The 19,826-nt window shown below is 37.3% G+C and overlaps 1 protein-coding gene across 1 annotated transcript in view; it reads left to right on the forward strand.

Moving 5' to 3' along the window:
- Positions 1-19,826, forward strand: part of Dennd1b (DENN domain containing 1B) — a 204,527-nt gene that overhangs the window by 122,853 nt on the left and 61,848 nt on the right. The window contains exon 14 of the mRNA XM_021198568.2: positions 11,019-11,144. Coding sequence (XP_021054227.1) covers positions 11,019-11,144 — 126 coding nt within the window. The remainder of the gene's footprint in view (positions 1-11,018; positions 11,145-19,826) is intronic.

Below are 19,826 nucleotides of genomic sequence, written 5' to 3' on the forward strand. Positions count from 1 at the left end.
GCGAGGAATGAGAGAGTTTTTGAAGGCATGAAGAAGAAGGGGCCAATTATCGGCTTTTGCTTCTCTGCCACCTGCCAGCGCTTTCCCTTTTAATTAATGATCTGATGGCACTGGTCAATATAATAAGAAATGCTTGTACAGTTGGGGTCAGAAAATTCTGGCTTTGATCGCTCTCAACTTTCTGAAACATTTATTTGTTTTCTCTAAATTATTTCAGTTTTATTTTAATCTTTCCTGTCCTGCTGAGGGCCACAAGAATGAAAACCTACAGTTCGTCATCTGCTTTGGCAGAGCAAAGAGTGCTTACTTAGAATTCTATTTGTAAATTAAACTGCAAACCCAGTTTGTCATAAAAGACATCTGATCCTTTTGAAATGACGAAACTGTCTTTTGTCTGTAAAGCTGATAAATTAAGTGCCAGTTTTCTTTGGGTCTTTGATCTTGCAGTGTGTGTGTGTGTGTGTGTGTGTGTGTGTGTGTGTGTGTGTGTGTGTGTATTGCGCATGTGTGGTGTTTGCAGCTTTTAATAGGATATATTCAGTATTTTGTATTAAGTAGTGTAAAATCGCAGTTTTGGTTCTTGTGCTCTTTAATATAGGCCAAAATCGCAAACTAGTGCTATTAATCTATTTATTTAATGGCTATTTAAATACCTTAATAGCATCATTCTAAGTTTAAAATAACTGTCTTCTTAAAAAGAAAAAACCTCAAATGCCCATTCTTTTCAAGGTTATTAAAATTTGAGAATTGAAAGTTAAAAAAAAAACAAAAAAAACAAACCATTTCTAACCTAGCTCGTTCTTATAGTCAGTGGTATGAAAATGGAAATTTAATATAAAAGCAAGATTACTTATGCTTATCAATAACCAAACCATTCTTAGCCCTTTAAGCTCATTAAAGTGAACTGTGTTCTCATTGTAGTAAGATTGGTCTGTGTGAACAATCCAAACTCAGACCAGTGGACACCGATGCTGTCTGGTTAACCTAATGCAGCCAGAGGCTTCTTTATAGAGTTCTGCAGGCTGCTGGCAGGGATTCTCTGTGCGTTTAGAAATCCATCCAAGTATTTTTCCCTAGATAGTGAAATTATGAAAATAGCATTCCAGCTTTTCTAAACATTTTTCTTATGCTATGCACATTTCCTACTGTTATGCTTCAGGAGAAAGGGTTGTTTACTGAAAAGAGAGAGAGGAACTTAGCCTTTCTCTACATGATATTAAAATCTGTATAGTGTACTGAGCTCGATCCTCGAGACAAGCCTTTGAAGTCTCAGTGTAATGGGAATTCCTTTGAACTAAGAAGTACTTCTCTTATATAGTTTTTTTTTTTTTTGTAATTAAGATATTGATTTAAATGTATAGAGATGCTAACCAGCATTCAGAGTTGTACAGATAGAAATGTGAGGCTATGAAAGAGTCAGTATGCAGCTTCCTTAGCACCAACCACATCAGGGTGACTGCCACTCTGTAGGTAACAGAAGCCTGCCAACCGGCCCCGTGGATCACAGAGAAGCTGCTGTCTGCTGGCCTCAGACTAGCGGATAGCTGAAGATGTGGCAAATAGGAGCTCTGAGATAGGACGGGAGCCATTTGTTGAAAATAGGAGGTGTATTAGTGCATTTCTAAAGTATTTTAAGCTGTTGTTCAAAGCATCTCTAATAAGGTTCTCATTTTCATCAGTTTTCCAGGGCTGCCCTTTTAGAGCTCTGGGAGATACACAATAAAGTATTGCAACACATTTTAAAATGGCAAATGCTTTAAGTCAGATCTGATAAACTACTGAATGATAACTTAGTTTTTATGTGTGATCTACAGTAATAAATAGTTTTGAAGCCTGAAAGGTATTACTATTGGCATTGTTTGATTAGTTAATAAGTTAACTGAAATTTAAAAGGAGGTCCTTTTAAAATCCTCTTGCAAGGCATTTAAATTATGCTTCCAGGCTGGGTGACTGTGTGCATGTGCACTCTATTACGGTGTCACATTGACCAGTGGCCATGGCTGCTCAGAGGTCAGTGGTCACAGTTGTCCTGAATTACTGGCCCTTTTCTCCTGTGGACCCTCTGGTGCGTTGCATGCTGTAATCTTCTTAATGGCTTCATTCCAATATTCACACATAATATTTTAGATTTATTGACTGTTAGAAATACTACCACGCCAGTAGCACTTCCGCTGCTCTTAAGGTATTTAAAATTGGAAAAATAAATCAGGCAAGCTTCAGGAATCCTTTGTTTTCCTTTTGGGAGGGAAAAAAACCTTTCTTCCTGTTTTCTGACAAGAACACTTGTTTTTTGATTTCATCATTTCACTATAGATTTGGATCATCAAAAAAAAAAAAAGGAGAAAGAAAGAACGAAAGAAAGAGAAAGAGAAAAAGAGGGAAGAAAGAAAGAAAGAAAGAAAGAAAGAAAGAAAGAAAGAAAGAAAGAAAGAAAGAAAGAAAGAGAAAGAAAGGAAGAAAGGGAAAAAAAGAAAACCAAAGTGAACTTCCATGTTTTATTGTGAATGTTAATAAGGATATTATTTCACAGAAACCTTTGAAGACAGTGGCACATTGAACATGCTTTTGTGGCTTGTATTGTGACTCTATTTTAATGATATTGCATGTAGACATTTTCAAACATATGTAGTTGGAATATTTTGAAAAGAAGAAGTAAACTTTAGGGTTAGGTAACCATCAATCAAACTTAGTGTTATTGTAGTGTGTTTACGAGAGTGGAGAAAAGGCTCAATTATATACATCAGGGGAAATTTCAAATGAGTTCATTTAATTTCAGAAAATGGACTACTGAAACCTTTCATTTCATATATTTATAGGCAAATTTAGTTTAATTGTATAGCAGCTTAAAATTTTGTGTCTTAGTTTTACTGTTCATTTTAATTTTTATCATTATTAATATTTTATAATAATTTGGAAAATGTTAACTATTCATAAATTAAGAACATAATCAATTTACTTGCTGGAAAATCAGGCTGATAATTAGAATTATAGTATGATTTAGGAAATATGTTTTCAAGATGAAAGTTGCTGAGAAGTGACAGCTGACGAAGCAGCAATATTCATAACCACCTTTAGATGATTTTTCATTCATTAAAGAGCATGTTCTTATTTTAGGTAAGACAATTGAAGCACAAGAAGGATCCTGTTAATAGCTAGAGCTTTAGTGGGCAAGGCTGGTCCTTGTATCTGTGTCCCAAATAGTAGAGCACAGTTCCTCACAGAACTGTCAGGTGCATTTATGAGGGATGGGTAGCTTGTTTGCAATTTCATTCAAAGGCAGCTCACCATTCTTGCCTTGTGAAAGGATTCAGAACTTGATATATTCAATTTAAATTTTTTTCAGCACCGTTTTTTAGGATATTTTCATCTTGCAAATAGTATAGCTGGAAAATATTTTTTCTATGATAGGAATTTACAGAAGTATCTACTGTCTTTAAATGTTATTATGTACAATAATCAGTATAAATAAAATCACAAATATCAAACATCCACTGTGTGCCTATTCTCACTTGAGGGCTGTTATACTGGACCGCTGTGTTTGGTATAAAGCCTTTTAAGTTGATAAAATATCAGGAGGTGCTTCTTACAGAGGGGCTTATGTGAGCTCTTACTCTCGTCACCCTTATTTATTAAAATGTCTTTTGAAGGACTGTGCTAATGATTTTATTGTGATATGAAAAAAGAAAGGGACAATTTTCCAATTGTCAACAAAAATCATGAGGAACCTGAAGAACTAGAGAAAAACCCCAAAACACAGATGTTATATTAAATTTTTAAGTAGCTACATTTAAAAGAGTTTATTTGGGAATCAGTTTAAAAAGCATTGGCTATTTCAGGGGATTTAAAAATTAACCTGAAATTATAAAGTACATAAATTAGTCTCTTGTGGTCATGAATATTATCAATAAATGTTTAATTCATTGACTGGATCCTCTAACATGAAGGCTTTAACAAGTTAAATGTCACAGTATACGTTATAAAGAAGATAGGCCCTTGAGAGTATGATACTAGTTTCAGGTTTGTCACAGTTCTGCTATAATCTCAGTTGTACTGAGTGGTCAATGAAGTCCCTAACAAATGCTTGCTGTAGTCTGTACTGGAAAGATAATAGAACTTTCTTCAAATTATAGCATACTGTGGAGACCATTTCAGTTTGTCCCTGCAGAGGTGTGTGCATCCTCACCCTCAGCTCCCAAGAGTCAGGAATCAGTCCTACCTCTGCCATGCCAGACTCTGGGCTGTGCTTTATAAACTAGTCAGCATTAGACGAGTGATTACTGATGAGAAATACAGTTACATTATGTAAACTTCTTAACACAGAAGTTTGCTTTTAAAAATCTCAGTGTAGTTTTTATTAGAATATCATATAAGAATACTTTTGTTTTCATAATGGAAAGAAGAAAGAAATCCAGAACGTATTTTTTTTCCTATAATACAACATGTAATACATTTTATTTCTTGCCTGACTGGAAAAGCCCACACTATGAAGGCTTTCTAATAGTGAAAACTTATCATCTTTTAAAGTGACTATTTTCTTACAGGTGATCATTTTAAGATCATTTTTGTTTGTTAGTATGTAAACTATTACAGATATTACTATTTCTCTACTCTTCTTATATAGTTTAAATATATAGGGCTCAACTATAAGAAGAAGACAGGGAGAAGTAGAAATGTGCCCTCCCCTACGTGTGCTTATGGATATGTCAGGGCTCTTTGTTTTCTCTCATTTGAGTGAGAACTAGCTCAAGCCTTAGTGAATCTCCTCTTCATACCTCTCTCTTTGTCATTTATGAAGTTTAGTGTTTGCTGCCTTAGTGTCTGTAAGTGCTCATGAAGTCCATGAACTTCCTCAGGCCTTTCATTTTAAAGGATGTCATTCCCCATCCCTCCCACCCCCAGCTCTCTACATCTGCTGTATTAGTGGCACGCTTCTCTGTTTTCTTACTGCTTATTAGGAGTGCCAATGGAATGGCAAACTTTCCTTTTTATCTTTCAAAGTCTTCTCCTATTTAGTCTAGTCCTATAAAGCCTTGACTCCCAATACTGAAGACGGTGTTAATGGTGTGTAATTTAAACTTTGCTCATATTGTAGTGATGTGGTGAGCTTTGAAATGAACTATGATCCTGATGCCCATCACAGATGCTCTGATCGAGAGAACTAGAGTTAAGGTAACAGCATCTCCGGGACAGGCAGGTTTGCTTACTTCACTTTGAAACATTCATTGGCTCAGCATGTATTTATCAGTCACCTCCTGTGCACTCATATCCTGCTGAGAGTGGACAATATAGTGGTAAATAAGAAAACACACATTTCAGTTTAAAGGCACTTTACTTTGACAGTAACTCATCTAGTTTTGTAGATGTGGACAAATGTTATAAAGGAAAGGAACAGGTGCAGTTGAAGAGATTGACGTGGCAGTTCTAGTTCACTGAGACATGGAATAGACCTGATCTAGGCTTAGATGCAGGGAAAATGAATGAAGCGTTAGCCTTTATGGTCCCTAAAGGACTTGCCTTTCGTGGTAATGTACAGGTTTTGAGAGCTCAATGTTCTTCTCTTGCTTAATATGACTATTTCCTCATGACCTGGCTGGCAACTGATGATGTGTCAGTTCATTGAATGCTAAATTTCAGGTTCACCAGTATGAGAAACTACAGTTTGGTCTACGCTTTTATTCCTATGAAGAAAATTCTGTTGCATAACACTGTTTCTACCTTAAGTGATAAATCAGTTAGGGTACAGGTGAAGATGTCATAGCAGAGAGAATTCATCAGTCTTGCTCAAAATATTTCTTTCATCTAAAACCAAATTGTCAGACCTGAAAACAACTGTACACGTAACATTATACAGACTGAGAAAGTTATATTTAGGAATATGCAGGTGTATACATAAATGCGTGTAACAACTCTTAATGAAAAAGGAGGCCCTGGATTTGAAGGAGAGCAAGGAAGAGTATATTGGAGGGTTTGAAGGAAAGGGAATACTAGTACGATTATATTGTAATATACAAAATAGAAAAGCAAAATATTAAAAATTATCTATTGTATAATAATTAAAAGGGGCATTGTTCTGAGCTATGAGGACACTTCCATCTTTAAGGCACAGCATTCCCTCCAGGGTTAAGGTGTCTGCCCCATTATTTGTTTTCTACTTTGCTTCAGAAGAACTGGAGTTCATATTTCATTTGCTTGGTCCTACACTAAGTCACAAAGGAAATAACTAGGTTATGCATGCTTTGTTTAGATTTAGGACTGCCATTACAAAGGACAGGGAGAATGGGGGACTGGATACTGGTGGCTATCAGCTCTACAAACAGGAAGCTGAAGCGAAAATAATTTTGGCAAAGCTTAGATACCATTTTTATTGACACAAAAACTTACATAAACCTTTCATAGCACAGCTAAGCTTATTGTGTTTTTTCCATATCAGTAGCCTATGTAGTGATCAAAGTATTACTCTTTTAAAAATTTATTGTTACGTGTGTGTGCATATTTCTGAATCTATAGATGCAACCTATTTGGTTACTTGTATGTGTACGTTTCCAGGGATGGTCACTTGGTATTGAATAATTAGTTATGCTCTTTCTACTCTTAGAATTTCTTAGTTACTGGTGTTCTTTATGTAGGGTTGAGACCTTGGGGTCTCCTCTGTCTGTGTTACCATGTTCTCCTTATTCTGCTCATGTTGGGGCATTCATGTTGTCAAGACCTTATGGCTAAACCTTCTAACCTATGTAGGAGTCAGAACCTCGCAGCAAACCCCCTCATCCTCTGCTCCTTCTTAGGCAGTGATTCCTGAGCCTTAGGTGCAGGTGTTGTCTTGTAGATGTGTCCTTTGGGACTGGGCTCCACAATGCTGCACTTTGATCAGTTGTGTTTTTCTGTAATTGTGTCCATTTGTTGCAAAGCGAAGTTTTCTTGTGGAGGGGTGAAAATAACATTTATTAGCAAAACATAGACTATCGTTAGGTATTTAGCTGTTTTAATGAAGTGCTGGTTTTATATCCACGACTTAGCCATCACTAGGTAATTAGTCAAGGTATGCATGCTATTTATGGTTCCTTGGGGTTATGTCATGCTGATCATTGTTATGGCCAAACATTTTCATCCTGGCTCTTGACCATGATGCTGAAAATAAAATGAGAATATCTAGGTAAAGGAGTCATTTTTCTTTATCCTAATGATGTTATAGAAGTGAAGAGAAAGCCCCACTGTTTCTCTGACAGACACCCTGCAGACATGCCCTTCCTACAGACTTACTGACTTCTTTGCCCAATTGTGATGAACATATGGTCCCATGCTCTGTACCTTTTGCCCTGTTACTTGTGGACTTTTGTCTTTTTTTCAGTCACTTCACTGTTAAGAGGGACAACGTGAACAGTTGGTGTCAATATTATTGATTTTGCTCCCACTGCTAAAATCCTGCTTCTAATGCTAGGAATGGTTGCTTTGACACCCAAATTCTCCTTATGTCAAGGGAATCTAAACATTCAAGATGAGAAATAAAATAGTTATTTCTAAAGGTTTTATTTTTCATTCAATATTTTTTGACCTGTAAATATCTAGCTAGACTGAAAATATATTTATAGGCAAAAAAGTGTCTAAAATAAAGTGTAATAAGAGTTGTGATGTAATCGTTAGCAAGTGAGGGCTCAGTATAGCTACTTTCCTAAGGAAAGAACGACTCATGCTTTTTCAGTGTAACAGGATTTGGGGTAGCCTCGTCACCGAAGGTCTAAATATTTTTCTAAATTCTGATTTATATGTTAATTAAGTTTTCCAATTACATAGGAAGATGTACATTTATTTCATACGTAAAGGTAGAAGCTTGGAACTAAGTAGAAAATGCTATTTCCCAGAGCAGATATTACAAAGGGTTCAGAAGAGACACCATCAGATTATAGATTATAAACTGCTAAAAGCTAATTAGCACCAAAGGGCAATGGTAACCACTGTTGATTTACTGCAGTGATCTAAAAGCCAGTGAACACAGCAAGGCTCAATACAGTCAGTTTATATTGGATTAATTCACTTATTTCTAAAATGGATTTTTAAAACAATTTCATTTGATAGACTATTTATTGAGCGTCAGTATCCATACATAGAAATCTTGAATTCACCCGTCCCTCTGCCCCTTGGAACTGCTTAGATCTACTGACAATTGTGGCATTCTAGAACAAGGAAAGAAAAAAAATCTTTGTGATGTACTTGAAATAATACAGAAATAAACAAAGAAAAAATTATCATATTTTTTGCTGGGAAATTTTAACCCTACATATTTATATGCAATTAGATAGGATGACCATTTATGATAGCACTAACCAAGAGAAACATGATGAGAGCTACACGGTGCATGCATCACAAGTTCTCTAGAAATCTGATTTATAAATTCAAAGAAGAGGTAAAATTGATTTAATGATATATTTTATTTAACTCTATGCTCAAAATAGTGTTTCAGATATATAGTGAACATAAAGTATGTCATGAGGTTACCTTGTGTGCAGAACAGAATCTTCTAGATATGAGGTCTCCTTTATACTTGGAGAAAATATGGCCTTGGATAGGGACATTTATTTGCTCATGTGACTGATGGCTGCCATTTTGGGAAGCATAGTTATAGAACAGGGACTTCCTTTTTCTTTTTTCTTTTCTGTATACTGGATGTCTGCAAAGAGCTCCCAAGCATTCACCAGGTGACTGACTGTAGAAGTGAAGGCAGTGTCCCCCTTTGGTTGGGAAGGGCTTGGCACTGTGACAAATTCTCCCGGATAGCTTGGGTAGCAATTGTACAGTCCAGGGCATGGTGAAGGAAAGATTGCAGTGTATGATGCTTGCAGTTTCCATGACTGCATGCTGACTCTCCTATCAGTACTGTTTCCTTGTTTCATGAAGAACTGAAATGTCAGTTTTACTGAAAATTATAAATTGAGGAACTTTGTTTTGCAAAGATACAAGGGATGGCTTTTGTAAATAGGCAGTTTTTTTTCATTTTTTTTTTGAAGAAAAGATGTTAAAAACTTAACTATTCATTTAGCTTTCATAATATTCTTAACCACTGGAAATAACTTCCTTGTATCATAATCTTTATGGGTAGAATAATTATTGAATCTATATTTTGATAATTGCCTCTATTTTTTCTTTAAATATAGAAAAATAACATTTCAAAGCAGAATAAAGGACTTTAATTCTAAAATGTGTTTGAACTGCATTATTGTTTTAATATGTGGATTACCTAAACTGAAGTTAGATTTTAAAATAAAAGCTTTCTCCGAAATGAATGAGGTTTAGCACTTTGTGACTAAATGAATTAGGCTCTAAACTTTCATCTGAATCTGTGGAGCTTGGCTATAAATGGAAAAGATCACAGCTATGGGGAGAGGACCTATACCACAAAGGCCTTTCTGCATAGATTATGAATACCATAACTCAATAATTTTTCAAAACTATAGTTATAATTGGACCCAATGGGGGTCTGTTTCTTTGATGAGATCACAGTAACTGTGACTTTACACTCGAAAATGTCACCACTGTGAAGGTTTATCACCTGTAGAGCTGGTCTTCCCACTGATGCTGTGTTCATTTCTCATTAGCATTATTCAAAGTTTAGTTGTTAATTAGGTTCACACTTCAATTACAATCAGCATCTACAAGAGTAGTCAGGACTACTTGAACAAAGAAATAAAAACATTCCCGCTTGCATATATGTAAAGGATAAATGATATTATTGTATTACCTGGGAGTCTATACAAATAATATGCTGTGTTGAGGAAGTAGTACAGTTAATTTTAACTAAATTTATTTTTTATTTCTATAAGAAACTTGTGATGTAACTTCACATTTTTCTTTATTTTTCATTCATTATTTTATTTATTTACATCTTAGATGCTGCCCCCACACCCCTCAGAGAGTTCTTCCCCCTCCTGCCTCCTCTTGACCTCAGAGGATGGCCCCTACATTCTTCTATTTCAAACATTGATAAGGAATGAATATGGAATTTTGTGTTTTCATGAGTAGAGACTTTAGTTTTGTATTTTGATTGACAATAGTTTGAAATGAAATAAAAGAGTTAACAGCTTGAGTGTGAGCTCACTGAAAGTCAGTCTGTGAGTGTAGCTGCATAGTGTAGCTGCATTTCTAAAGTGCAGAGCTCCTGAAGTTAGAAGATAGAATTGGCAGGAAATATTGCAATAATTCAACAGTTTTTCAAGGTTTGCAGATTCCTAGATAAAATATCTCTGTTTTCAAAATATTAGTATTTTGTTCTGATCACCAATATATGGCAGTGATATAGAACTCCAGTCTAGCCTGTGGTGGTGAGAAACAGGGGACACTGGGTTTGTGTCCCAACTTTACCCCAGAGCCAGACATGAAAACAAAGTAGTTCCTGCCATTTGCCCAACTTCTTTTCATTCCTAAATGAGAGCATGAATGTTTTTCTTAGGAAAATGTGATGAAATTTAAATGAGACAATGTATAACACTTTTATTACATAATTTTCCCCTCATGATATGGTCTCTATAACTTTATCTCTTCTCTCTTGTCTTCTGTTAATGGTAAAAAGCGAAAATTACTTATGCAAATGATGCCTCCAAACTGAAAATAAAATTGTAAATGATCTTGAAGGACTCATAACAAATAACAACACACAACAGAAATGAATGCTCCTGAACCAGCTTTATCTCCAAACAAGTAGACACACGTTATAATTGCTAAAAATCTGCAGAAAAGTGCCTCACAAGCAGTTTACTGTAAATAATTAAAGCTTATTTATGTCAAGAGGCCTTGGGAGAAAAAAAGAGAGCATAAACCAATTTGCATTAGCACATTGCTATCCTCTCCCGCTCCTGTTTCAATTAACAGAGCAGCAGGTGCTCTGTGCAGCTAAAAAGATAAGCTATCTGGGAGGACGATGGATTTTGGCTGACCTGCAGACATTGCGCTTTGCCTGCTGATTGGGTTCGTACCTCGCTGTACCAATTTCTGAGGTGTTAATTTAACTGTTCCTCTCTGCCATGCAGGTCTCGGCCTTGAAAAATAAGCTGAAGAAGCAGTCCACAGCTACAGGAGATGGAGTGGCTCGGGCCTTTCTGAGGGCTCAGGCGGCTTTGTTTGGCTCCTACAGAGATGCTCTGAGATACAAGCCTGTAAGCAATCCTTCATCACTGTTGTACCTGCTTTTCCACAGACCCTAGAATGAGGCAAGGAAAAGGAAACATCTTAATATCACAGCTGAGGGACTCACCATGGCTCGCCTTTAAAACTCAAAACGTGCTTCAAAGATCATTTTTGCTGCAATGCATCAGCCCCTGCTTTAGCTCTTTTCACTATCACTGGCTAATGTTCCCCGTGATCTTTGGCCTGTCATCAACTTAGATTTCTAGAAGCGGAATATTTACTTTTGAGTGAATTGATAATTTATGTTTAAGTACTTAAAATCACTTATCCGATCTTCTTAAAATTACCAGGAAACTCAACAGATAGTAGAACTTAATTAATAGCTTAGTGAGGGCAGGAACAAAGCAGGAGGTAAGAAAATTCACACTTTAAAAATTGGCAGTATTTGAATATTTAATGTCTTCCTGGTTCATAACACTTTCTGAAATGACCTTGCCTATTTAGCATATCTTTTCACGTTTTGCCTCTTATTTTAATTCTCTAAAATACTAAATTATATCCCAGAATTTAGCTGGTCTAGAATGGTACAAGTCACATACATTTGTTTCTCTCTAAAGGCCGCTAGACTGACTTTATAAACGATCCCTAAAAGGCCATTCCAGGACCAGATGCTTAAGTTGCTAATGTGCTTTTACATTTGTATTTTGTGTGCCACCGCATGCATGTAGAAGTCAGAGGACATCGTCAAGGTGTCATTTCTTTCCTTCCATTGTAGAAGTCCTGCAGATTTGGCCTCAGGTTCATGCATTTGGGGGCAAGTACTTTTCTCTGACCCAAATGTGTACATTTTAAGGGTAAAACTCATTGGATTAATAAAAAGTAGCACAAAGGCTTTCCATTGCTAGATTACTTTTAACCCTTGGTCTATAGCATGTTTGGAAAGTGAAAACTTGTACGCCTTCCTGCTCTGCCTTCCACAGTTTTGATATGCAGACCTGTTGGCCATAACCTGCCTTCTTAGTGGCTTTCATCGGGTAGCTCTTATGCTACTAGAGAGTTTTTTAGTGGATGAATATATCTACCTCCTGTCTGTCTGTCTGTCTGTCTATCTATCTACCTACCCACCTACCTACCTACCTTCCTACTTACCTACGTATCATTTATATCTTATTTCTGTATTTGTTACTATAACAAAATACCTGCCAAAATCAATTATGAAAAGAAAAGGCCTATTTTGCATTGTAATTCAGAAGGTTGAAGTCTATGGTGGTCCTATTGCTCTTGGGAATCAGATGACAGGGACCATACTAGGGAAAAACAGTGCACACATAATGACTGGGACATGATGAAGAGAAAGGAGGAAGGGGTTACCTTCTGTATGTCCCAGTCAAGGGCATGCCAGAATGAACAGAAATCCTTCCATTAGGTTGCCATGTCTTCCCACAGACTTCCATTTTCTTCATGGACTAATGTCTATTCCTTTAATCTATAGTGTATATACATTTGAAGGTATTAAAGAATTTTAAATATTGTACCTCGTTGCTTATATAATGTGAAAAGTCTTAAAAATTGTAAGAGTCTCCTTTGAAAGAATGGAAAGAATCACTTGAATGCAGTTGAGTATGTTATCATTCATATTGCTCAAGTCAAAGAAAGGTGAGTGTGAAAGACAAAATGATTTTTTATTTAAAGATTTATCAGAACCAAATTTTAAAATAGTAAGGAAGAAAGGAAGCTTGAAGGTACCACTTTGCTCTTTTTATTGTTGTTATGTTTAAAGACTCAGGGTTTTGTTGTTGTTGTTATTTTTGTTTTTTAAAGATTTTTTAATTTTACATATATAAGCACACTGTCACTGTCTTCAGCTACACCAGAAGAGGGCATCAGATCCCATTACAGATGGTTGTGAGCCACCTTAGCACCTCTTGAAGAGCAGTCAGTGCTCTTAACTGCTGAGCCATCTCTCCAGCCCTAAATACTTGTTTTTATAAGCTAAAATTACCCTTTTCTTTTAACGTTTGTGGGAGACTTCAAATAGAAAGAAGCGAATATGTTGAAGTAAAGGGTTATGTTTTTAAATGATTCAGGTTGTGAGTGTGTAGGGTGTTAGATATGATAATGCACCCTAACACTAACATGAATTGCCTTTGATTGTACAGTTCAATATTTATCCGTTAGAGTTTCACTGAGCACATAGGCGCATAAAGATTTCTGTGACTCAGATCCAAGTATCTCAAAAGCCATATATCCAGTGCCTGTTGAAAAATAATTTATCATAGAGTATCATTCCTCTTAGCAAGTTACATCTTACTGTGGATTTATTTATTTCACTTGCAAATAGATACTTACTTCTTCCTTTGACTTTTCTACTCTAAGATATTTTTGGGACCTGAGGAAACAGTATTTTTATTTTGTGTGCTTTTTTGATTCTCTGACAATCTGGTTTTCTCTTTATGAGGAGTAACATTTACTATTTTAAAGAACCATGTTCATCAAGGAAAACAATTTCTTTTTTGTTATAAATAAAATACATCATTAGATATTGTCTTAGTTATCTTTCTGTTGCTTTAAGAAAACACTTATGAAGTGTTTTGCAACATATAAAAGAAATCATTTAATTTGCCTTTGGTTTCAGAGGGTTAGAGTCCATGATGGTAGAGCAAAGAGACAGCTTTGAGCCCATGTGTTGATCTACCTCTATGAGACCAAGAAAGCAGTGGGGATTAGATGAGTCCTTTGCAATCTCAGAGCCCTACACCCAGTGACACATCTCCTCCAACAGGGCTCACTTCCTAATCCTTCCAAAACATGTCTACTAACTCTGAACCAACTATTCAAATACATGGGCATTTGGGGCCATTCTCATTCACATTACCACACTTCACTTCCTGGCCCTTATAGGCTTGTGGCCATATCACAATACCAAATGCATTTAGGTCAACTTCAAAAATCCCCATGGTTTTTCTCAGATTCAACACAGTTTAAAAATCCAAAGTCTCTTTTGAGACCCAAGAGACTCTCCTCACTTGAACCCACCATAAAATAAGGAATCATGTCACATACTTGCAACATATAGTGACACAAAATATACTTTATCATTCCAAAAGGAAGGGATTTGGACCTAGGAAATCCTGGACCAATACAAGACTGAAACCCAGCACTACAAACTCTAAAGCCTGCAGCTCTGAGCACGCCTGATGCCAAAGGGCTTAGATGACTCCGCTCTTTTAACTTTACTTCCTGCCACACACTCTCTCTATTCTGCTGCTTCCACTTCTACTGTGTGGCTCTCCTTGACTGATAACCCATGAATCTGGCACCCATAATACCTTGGGGTTTCCGATACAAAGCAAGAATCTCATAGCTTCGTGCAAAGGTCTCTCAAGGCCTCTCATTTAGGGGACTCCAGTGAAACATGCCTGGCCTCTGTGGCTCTTGTTAGCCATGGAGGGAGATTCTATATTCCCTTTACTCATATATCTTTCACAGTTCTAAAGCCCAGAACAATGTGCTGGACACTGCCAAGTTTGACTACCAACCCTTTAGTCACATCAAAAGCAGCTCTGTTTTTGTTGTTTATTTTTAGGAGCAGGAAATCTGGCCTTTTCTTTTCAAAGTTGAAAACTTAGCTGGGTGGGTGGGGTCTTGCACTGTGTTCACTACTTCCTCCATTCCCTTTCAGACCAGGCCTTCTTAGTTTTCAGCACCAGCTGAAACGTAACGTTTCCTGATGATGTTCTTTTACTCTTAAGCTGTACATTCTCTATTTCTTTTGCTCCACTTGTTCGTTTTGATTGTAGGCCTGCATAAGTGCAATTAGTAATAACTGTCACTAAGGTAGGCTTTGAGGTTTTCAAAGACTCATGCAGTTCTCCGTGTGCCCCTCCCCTACCCCTCTGCCTTATGTTGTGGATCAGGATGAGTCAAAAGTAGTCTGTCTTGAATATTTGTCCTGAAATCACCTCTACCAAGGAAATGAGTTACTTTACAGTTTAGTCACAGGTGAATTATTAGGACAAGGGCAGAAAGCTGTCACATTCATTGCCAAAATATCACAAGAACAGTCTTTAGCCCAGTTGCTAATATTGTTCCTCTCTAAAGCCTATTGAGTTGAGCCTCCATAGTCCATGTTGCTCTCAGTGGTACTGTCTTCCTAGATCCCACTAGGATGTCCTGTTACAGCATTTAACCACTTCCCTGGTGCAGGTCTCATAGTCTACCAAGTTACTCCAAAACCAGTATTGTTAGGCCAATCAGAACAATAGCTCCCTTCTGGGGGCCAGCCTCTGTCCTAGTTTTCTATTGCAGTGACAAAAACTCCATGATTGTACTCTGAGAGGGTTAGAGTGCATGATGGTGGAATGAAGGGATAGCTGAGAGCTCACATCTTTATCTAGAACAAGAGAGACAGATATTAAAAGGGTTTGCTTGTTTATTTCAGAACTTATTTGATCATTTATATATTTGACCTGTATCTTTGATATATTTTGTTAGGCATAAGACAAGGATCAAGTATAGAAGTTATACTTATTTCATGATCTTATCTCTTTTCATCAATATATTTTGGTGTCCTTAGTTCAATAGAAGACAGCTGCGAAGTTTAACAAGCTTTGAGTATGGATTCTTTGATTAGACATTGCTTTAAAATTTTTTGACTGAAGCCAGGTAGGGTGGTATTTTCCTGTAATCCCAGCCCCAGGGAGGCTGTGGCAGGAGCATCACCACTGGTTTGAGATTAGCCTGGTTTACTCAGAGTCCCAGACTAGCATCCAGGACTACATAGCAAGACACTATCTCAAAAGGTTTAAGGGATGTTTATTTATAGACTGGTTAGCTTTGCCAACTTGATCAGATTAAGAAACAGCTAGTGAGGCATACTTTTTTTTGTGTGTTTTCTGAAGGGGTTAGCTGAGGGAGAAGAACCATCTTGAAAGTGGCTAGCACCATCTGATAGACTGGCACCTGGTCTGAAGGAAAAAGGAGAAGGCTAGCTCAGTAATTAGCCTTTGTTTTCTCTGCTTGCTAACCTGCTGCAATGTCAGTATTAAGTCTTACACATGTGCACACATGAATTCTTAGTGATTATGACTGCAAGCATAAAACCTGTACATGATTAAGCCAGCCAGAATACCAGCACAAATCAGGTAAAATGTTATTCAGTCCCATCTAGAACTGAGAAGCTATTGATACTTGATGGCTTCCAGAAGAGGGAAAATACATTTTCTTCAGGGATGGGACTTCTGAGAGGTTATATATTCTGTAATAGTTGGACCTGCATCTATGCATGTGTATACTGGCAGCATTATGTGGACTTGGTGGGTTGGTGTGGGGGAGGAGGGAAGGAGGGAGGGCAAAGACTACTCTTGATAGATTAGATAGACTTGCAACTCTGTGTACCTTGTACTAAGTAGACTAGGTGGGTTAGAGACAGAGGCAGTAGAGGTGGGGCCTGGAGACTACCCAAGCTACTATAGTAGGCAGACCTGTACCCACACTAGCACTGGCAGTAGGACCATAAAGTGGGGTCACTGTAGGGATGTACCAGCCATATCCATTCTGACCCTTAGAAGGGGTTTTTGGTCAGAATGAGGACAGATTTGGAGTTGTGAGTTACAGAAGTCCTCTGGTACTATAGACTGAGTTTAATGCTCATTCTAGTGAGAGTTTAGGAGATCAGAATACTAAGAAATGTATATGGTGAAGGTCAGGCTTTTGATGTTTTGAAGTTCCCCTTCAAAGTTTTGAAGGGGAAAGAGTACTTTATTAGGAATTGCTCTATTGGCCATTCATGTTGTGTTCTGACAAAGAATCTGGCTTATTTTACTAATGACCCACAAATTTGAATATGACTGAGTTCAAAATGTTGTCCTTCCACTCTTGGAATGTAAATGTTTGCTGCACACAATTGTGTTTTTAACATAATTCATAGTGACTCACAGGTAAGAGATTGCCTTGAGATATAAAGAAGACTTTGGTCTTTTGGACAAAGTTGAAACTAACAAAAAGGAGTTGGATTGACTAAAGCTCGAATTGTGAGATGCAGTGACCCTAATAGGGCTAGGTAGACTTGAAGGTTGTTTGGCCGCCTGCTCTCTGGCTTATGGTGGTGTCTTATAATATTATAAGACTGAAAATCTGAGGAGGAGAACCAAACTAAAGGAAATAGATCTACTGAAGAAAGATGTTTTAAGTTGTAGTCTTGGCAAGGCACCAGTTGAGTTTGTGTATTAATTTCTGGCCTGGCTTTCTCTGTCCTTTCACTATTCTCTCTGTCCCTGCCCCTTCCCCTGCCCCTCTCCTTCCCCTCCCCTCCCCCCCCCCTGTCTCTCTTTTGTTAATGATTTTTTCATACAATACACTCTGATTACACTTTCTCCTTCCCCAGTCCCCTTCAGATTCTCCCTACCTACCCAATTCTTCACCCTTTCTTTGCCTTTAAAAAAAACAAACAAAAGCCCCACAAAAGCACAAATTGGAAAGCATAATACACAAGCAAAAGACCAATAAGACTACCCCTCAAAAAGCCCAAGCACCATACACGAGACAGACAAATCTTTAAAGTGACCACGGAGTTTGTTCTGTGTTGGCTGCCAGCTGCTGAGCACGGAGCCTCTGGTTAGTATATCTGGGGGCCTCCATTGATGAAAACGAATTGTTCCTTTGCAAGTGGCTGTCAGTTGCAAGTAGTTTTTATTAGCGGTAGGAACCCAGACTAGCTCCTTCCTTTCAGTTCTGGGACCCCATCTAGCTTGAATCTATGTGGGCTCTGTCTATCCTGCCACAGTCTTGGGTTTCAAGTGTGCATCTAGGCTGCTGTGTCTTGAAGAAACCATTTTCTTGGTGTTTCCCTCTTGACTGTGACTCAGTGTTATCAGCTACCTCACATTCCTGCTGCCAGGATGCTACACTGTCAGACCTCCTTCATCATGGTGATAACCTCTCTCTGGTTAAGTCATTTCAGTCAGGAACTATGTGATGATGACATTTAAAATAAGGGGTACAGGGGAATATATATAGTCTCGAGTACATAAGTGTTTTGGATTTTGTTAGGAGCACACAAATATCATTTCTCTGTGATTGCTTTCCTTTGTCTCAGTATTCCAAGCAGCAGGAAGGAATATACTTTTGTTTTTATTAGATATTTTCTTTATTTACATTTCAAATGTTATCGCCTTTCCTAGTTTTCCCTCCGAACCCTCACCCCCACTCCCCAACCCACCCACTCCCATTCCTGGTCCTGGCATTCCCCTATACTGGGGCATAGAACCAGGAAGGAATATATTATACTGGAAATATTTTTGATTTATCTATCACATTGGGTTCATTCTATATTATCATCTAAAGTAGAATTAAGTGGTATAACACATAATTAGAAGGAATACACTTCTCACTCTGCTTGCGATATTTTGTGAATAGAACTGAAACTTTAGCAAATATAAGTATAGCACTGCTCCATTAGGCCTTCTCTGAGATTTCTCAACAAACATAGGATATTAAATATGTCTGTTGATGGCTGGAGAGATGGCTCAGTGGTTAAGAGCACTAAATGCTCTTCCAGAGGTCCTGAGTTCAGTTCCCAGCAACCACATGGTGGCTCACAACCATCTATAATGGGATCTGATGCCTTCTTCTGGTGTGTCTGAAGACAGCAACAGCGTACTCCTATACATAAAATAAATGAATAATTCTTATAAATAAATAAATAAATAAATATGTCTGTTGAGAATCTGATAGTGATGGAGGCTAGTGTTGCAGTTTCTTCTACCAGGGAAATTATGCCAGGAGATAATAAACACATAATCCATGCTCATGACTTTTAATGAAGCTAAGACAAACCTTGGCAAGGCACCAGTTGAGTTTGTGCATTTTGCTAGGGAAATGATCGATAATGTTCCTTATGTCCACATAAAAGATAGGAGCCAAGACTTTAAGATTAATACAGAATTGGTTATTAGCAGTTGCGGTGGCTTTTGTTTCATTTTTATAATATAGTTAATGAATGACATTTAATTTATTTTTATATCATAACAAAGCACAGCATTAAAAAGTTGTGCTAATTTAAATTTTATTTTGTTTTATGTATATGAATGCTTTTGCTTGCATGTATGTATGTGCAGCATGTGTATGCTTGATTCTCGCAGAGGTCAGAAGAGGGCATCAGATACTCTGGTGTGGCATTATAGTTATAGGCGGTCAAGAGCCACCATGGCGGTACAGGAGATGGAGCAAATACTTTGAACTGCCAAGCCATCTCTCCTATCTGCAGAAAGTTCAGTTTGATACTAATATCATTTTAGGTCAGAGTTGAGTGAGAATGGAAGTTGGTATGACTCTCATCATTACTGAAGAAAGAAGAAATCACTCCAGTGAGGAGTATCAAGGTTGACCAGGAGGCCCAAATCTGAAAGATGTTATGGAAGTAGAGATGGTATTTTGGTACTACTTGGAGGTAGATTTTGAGGGAATCTACAGCAGAGTAATTTATGTATTCTTACATAAATACTAAATTTGTATACAAGCATTTCTAAATGCAATATATTTTAAAAATTAACCACTTCAGATGTCTGAGAAGCAATTCTAACTTTCTTTCTTTCTTTTTTTTTTTTTAAAAGATTTATTTATTTTATTTGTATGAGTACACTACACTGTAGCTGTCTTCAGACACACCAGAAGAGGGCATCGGATCCTATTATATATGGTTGTGAGCCACA

Source organism: Mus pahari, chromosome 5 (genome assembly GCF_900095145.1).
Source record: "Mus pahari chromosome 5, PAHARI_EIJ_v1.1, whole genome shotgun sequence".
Lineage (NCBI taxonomy): Eukaryota > Metazoa > Chordata > Mammalia > Rodentia > Muridae > Mus > Mus pahari.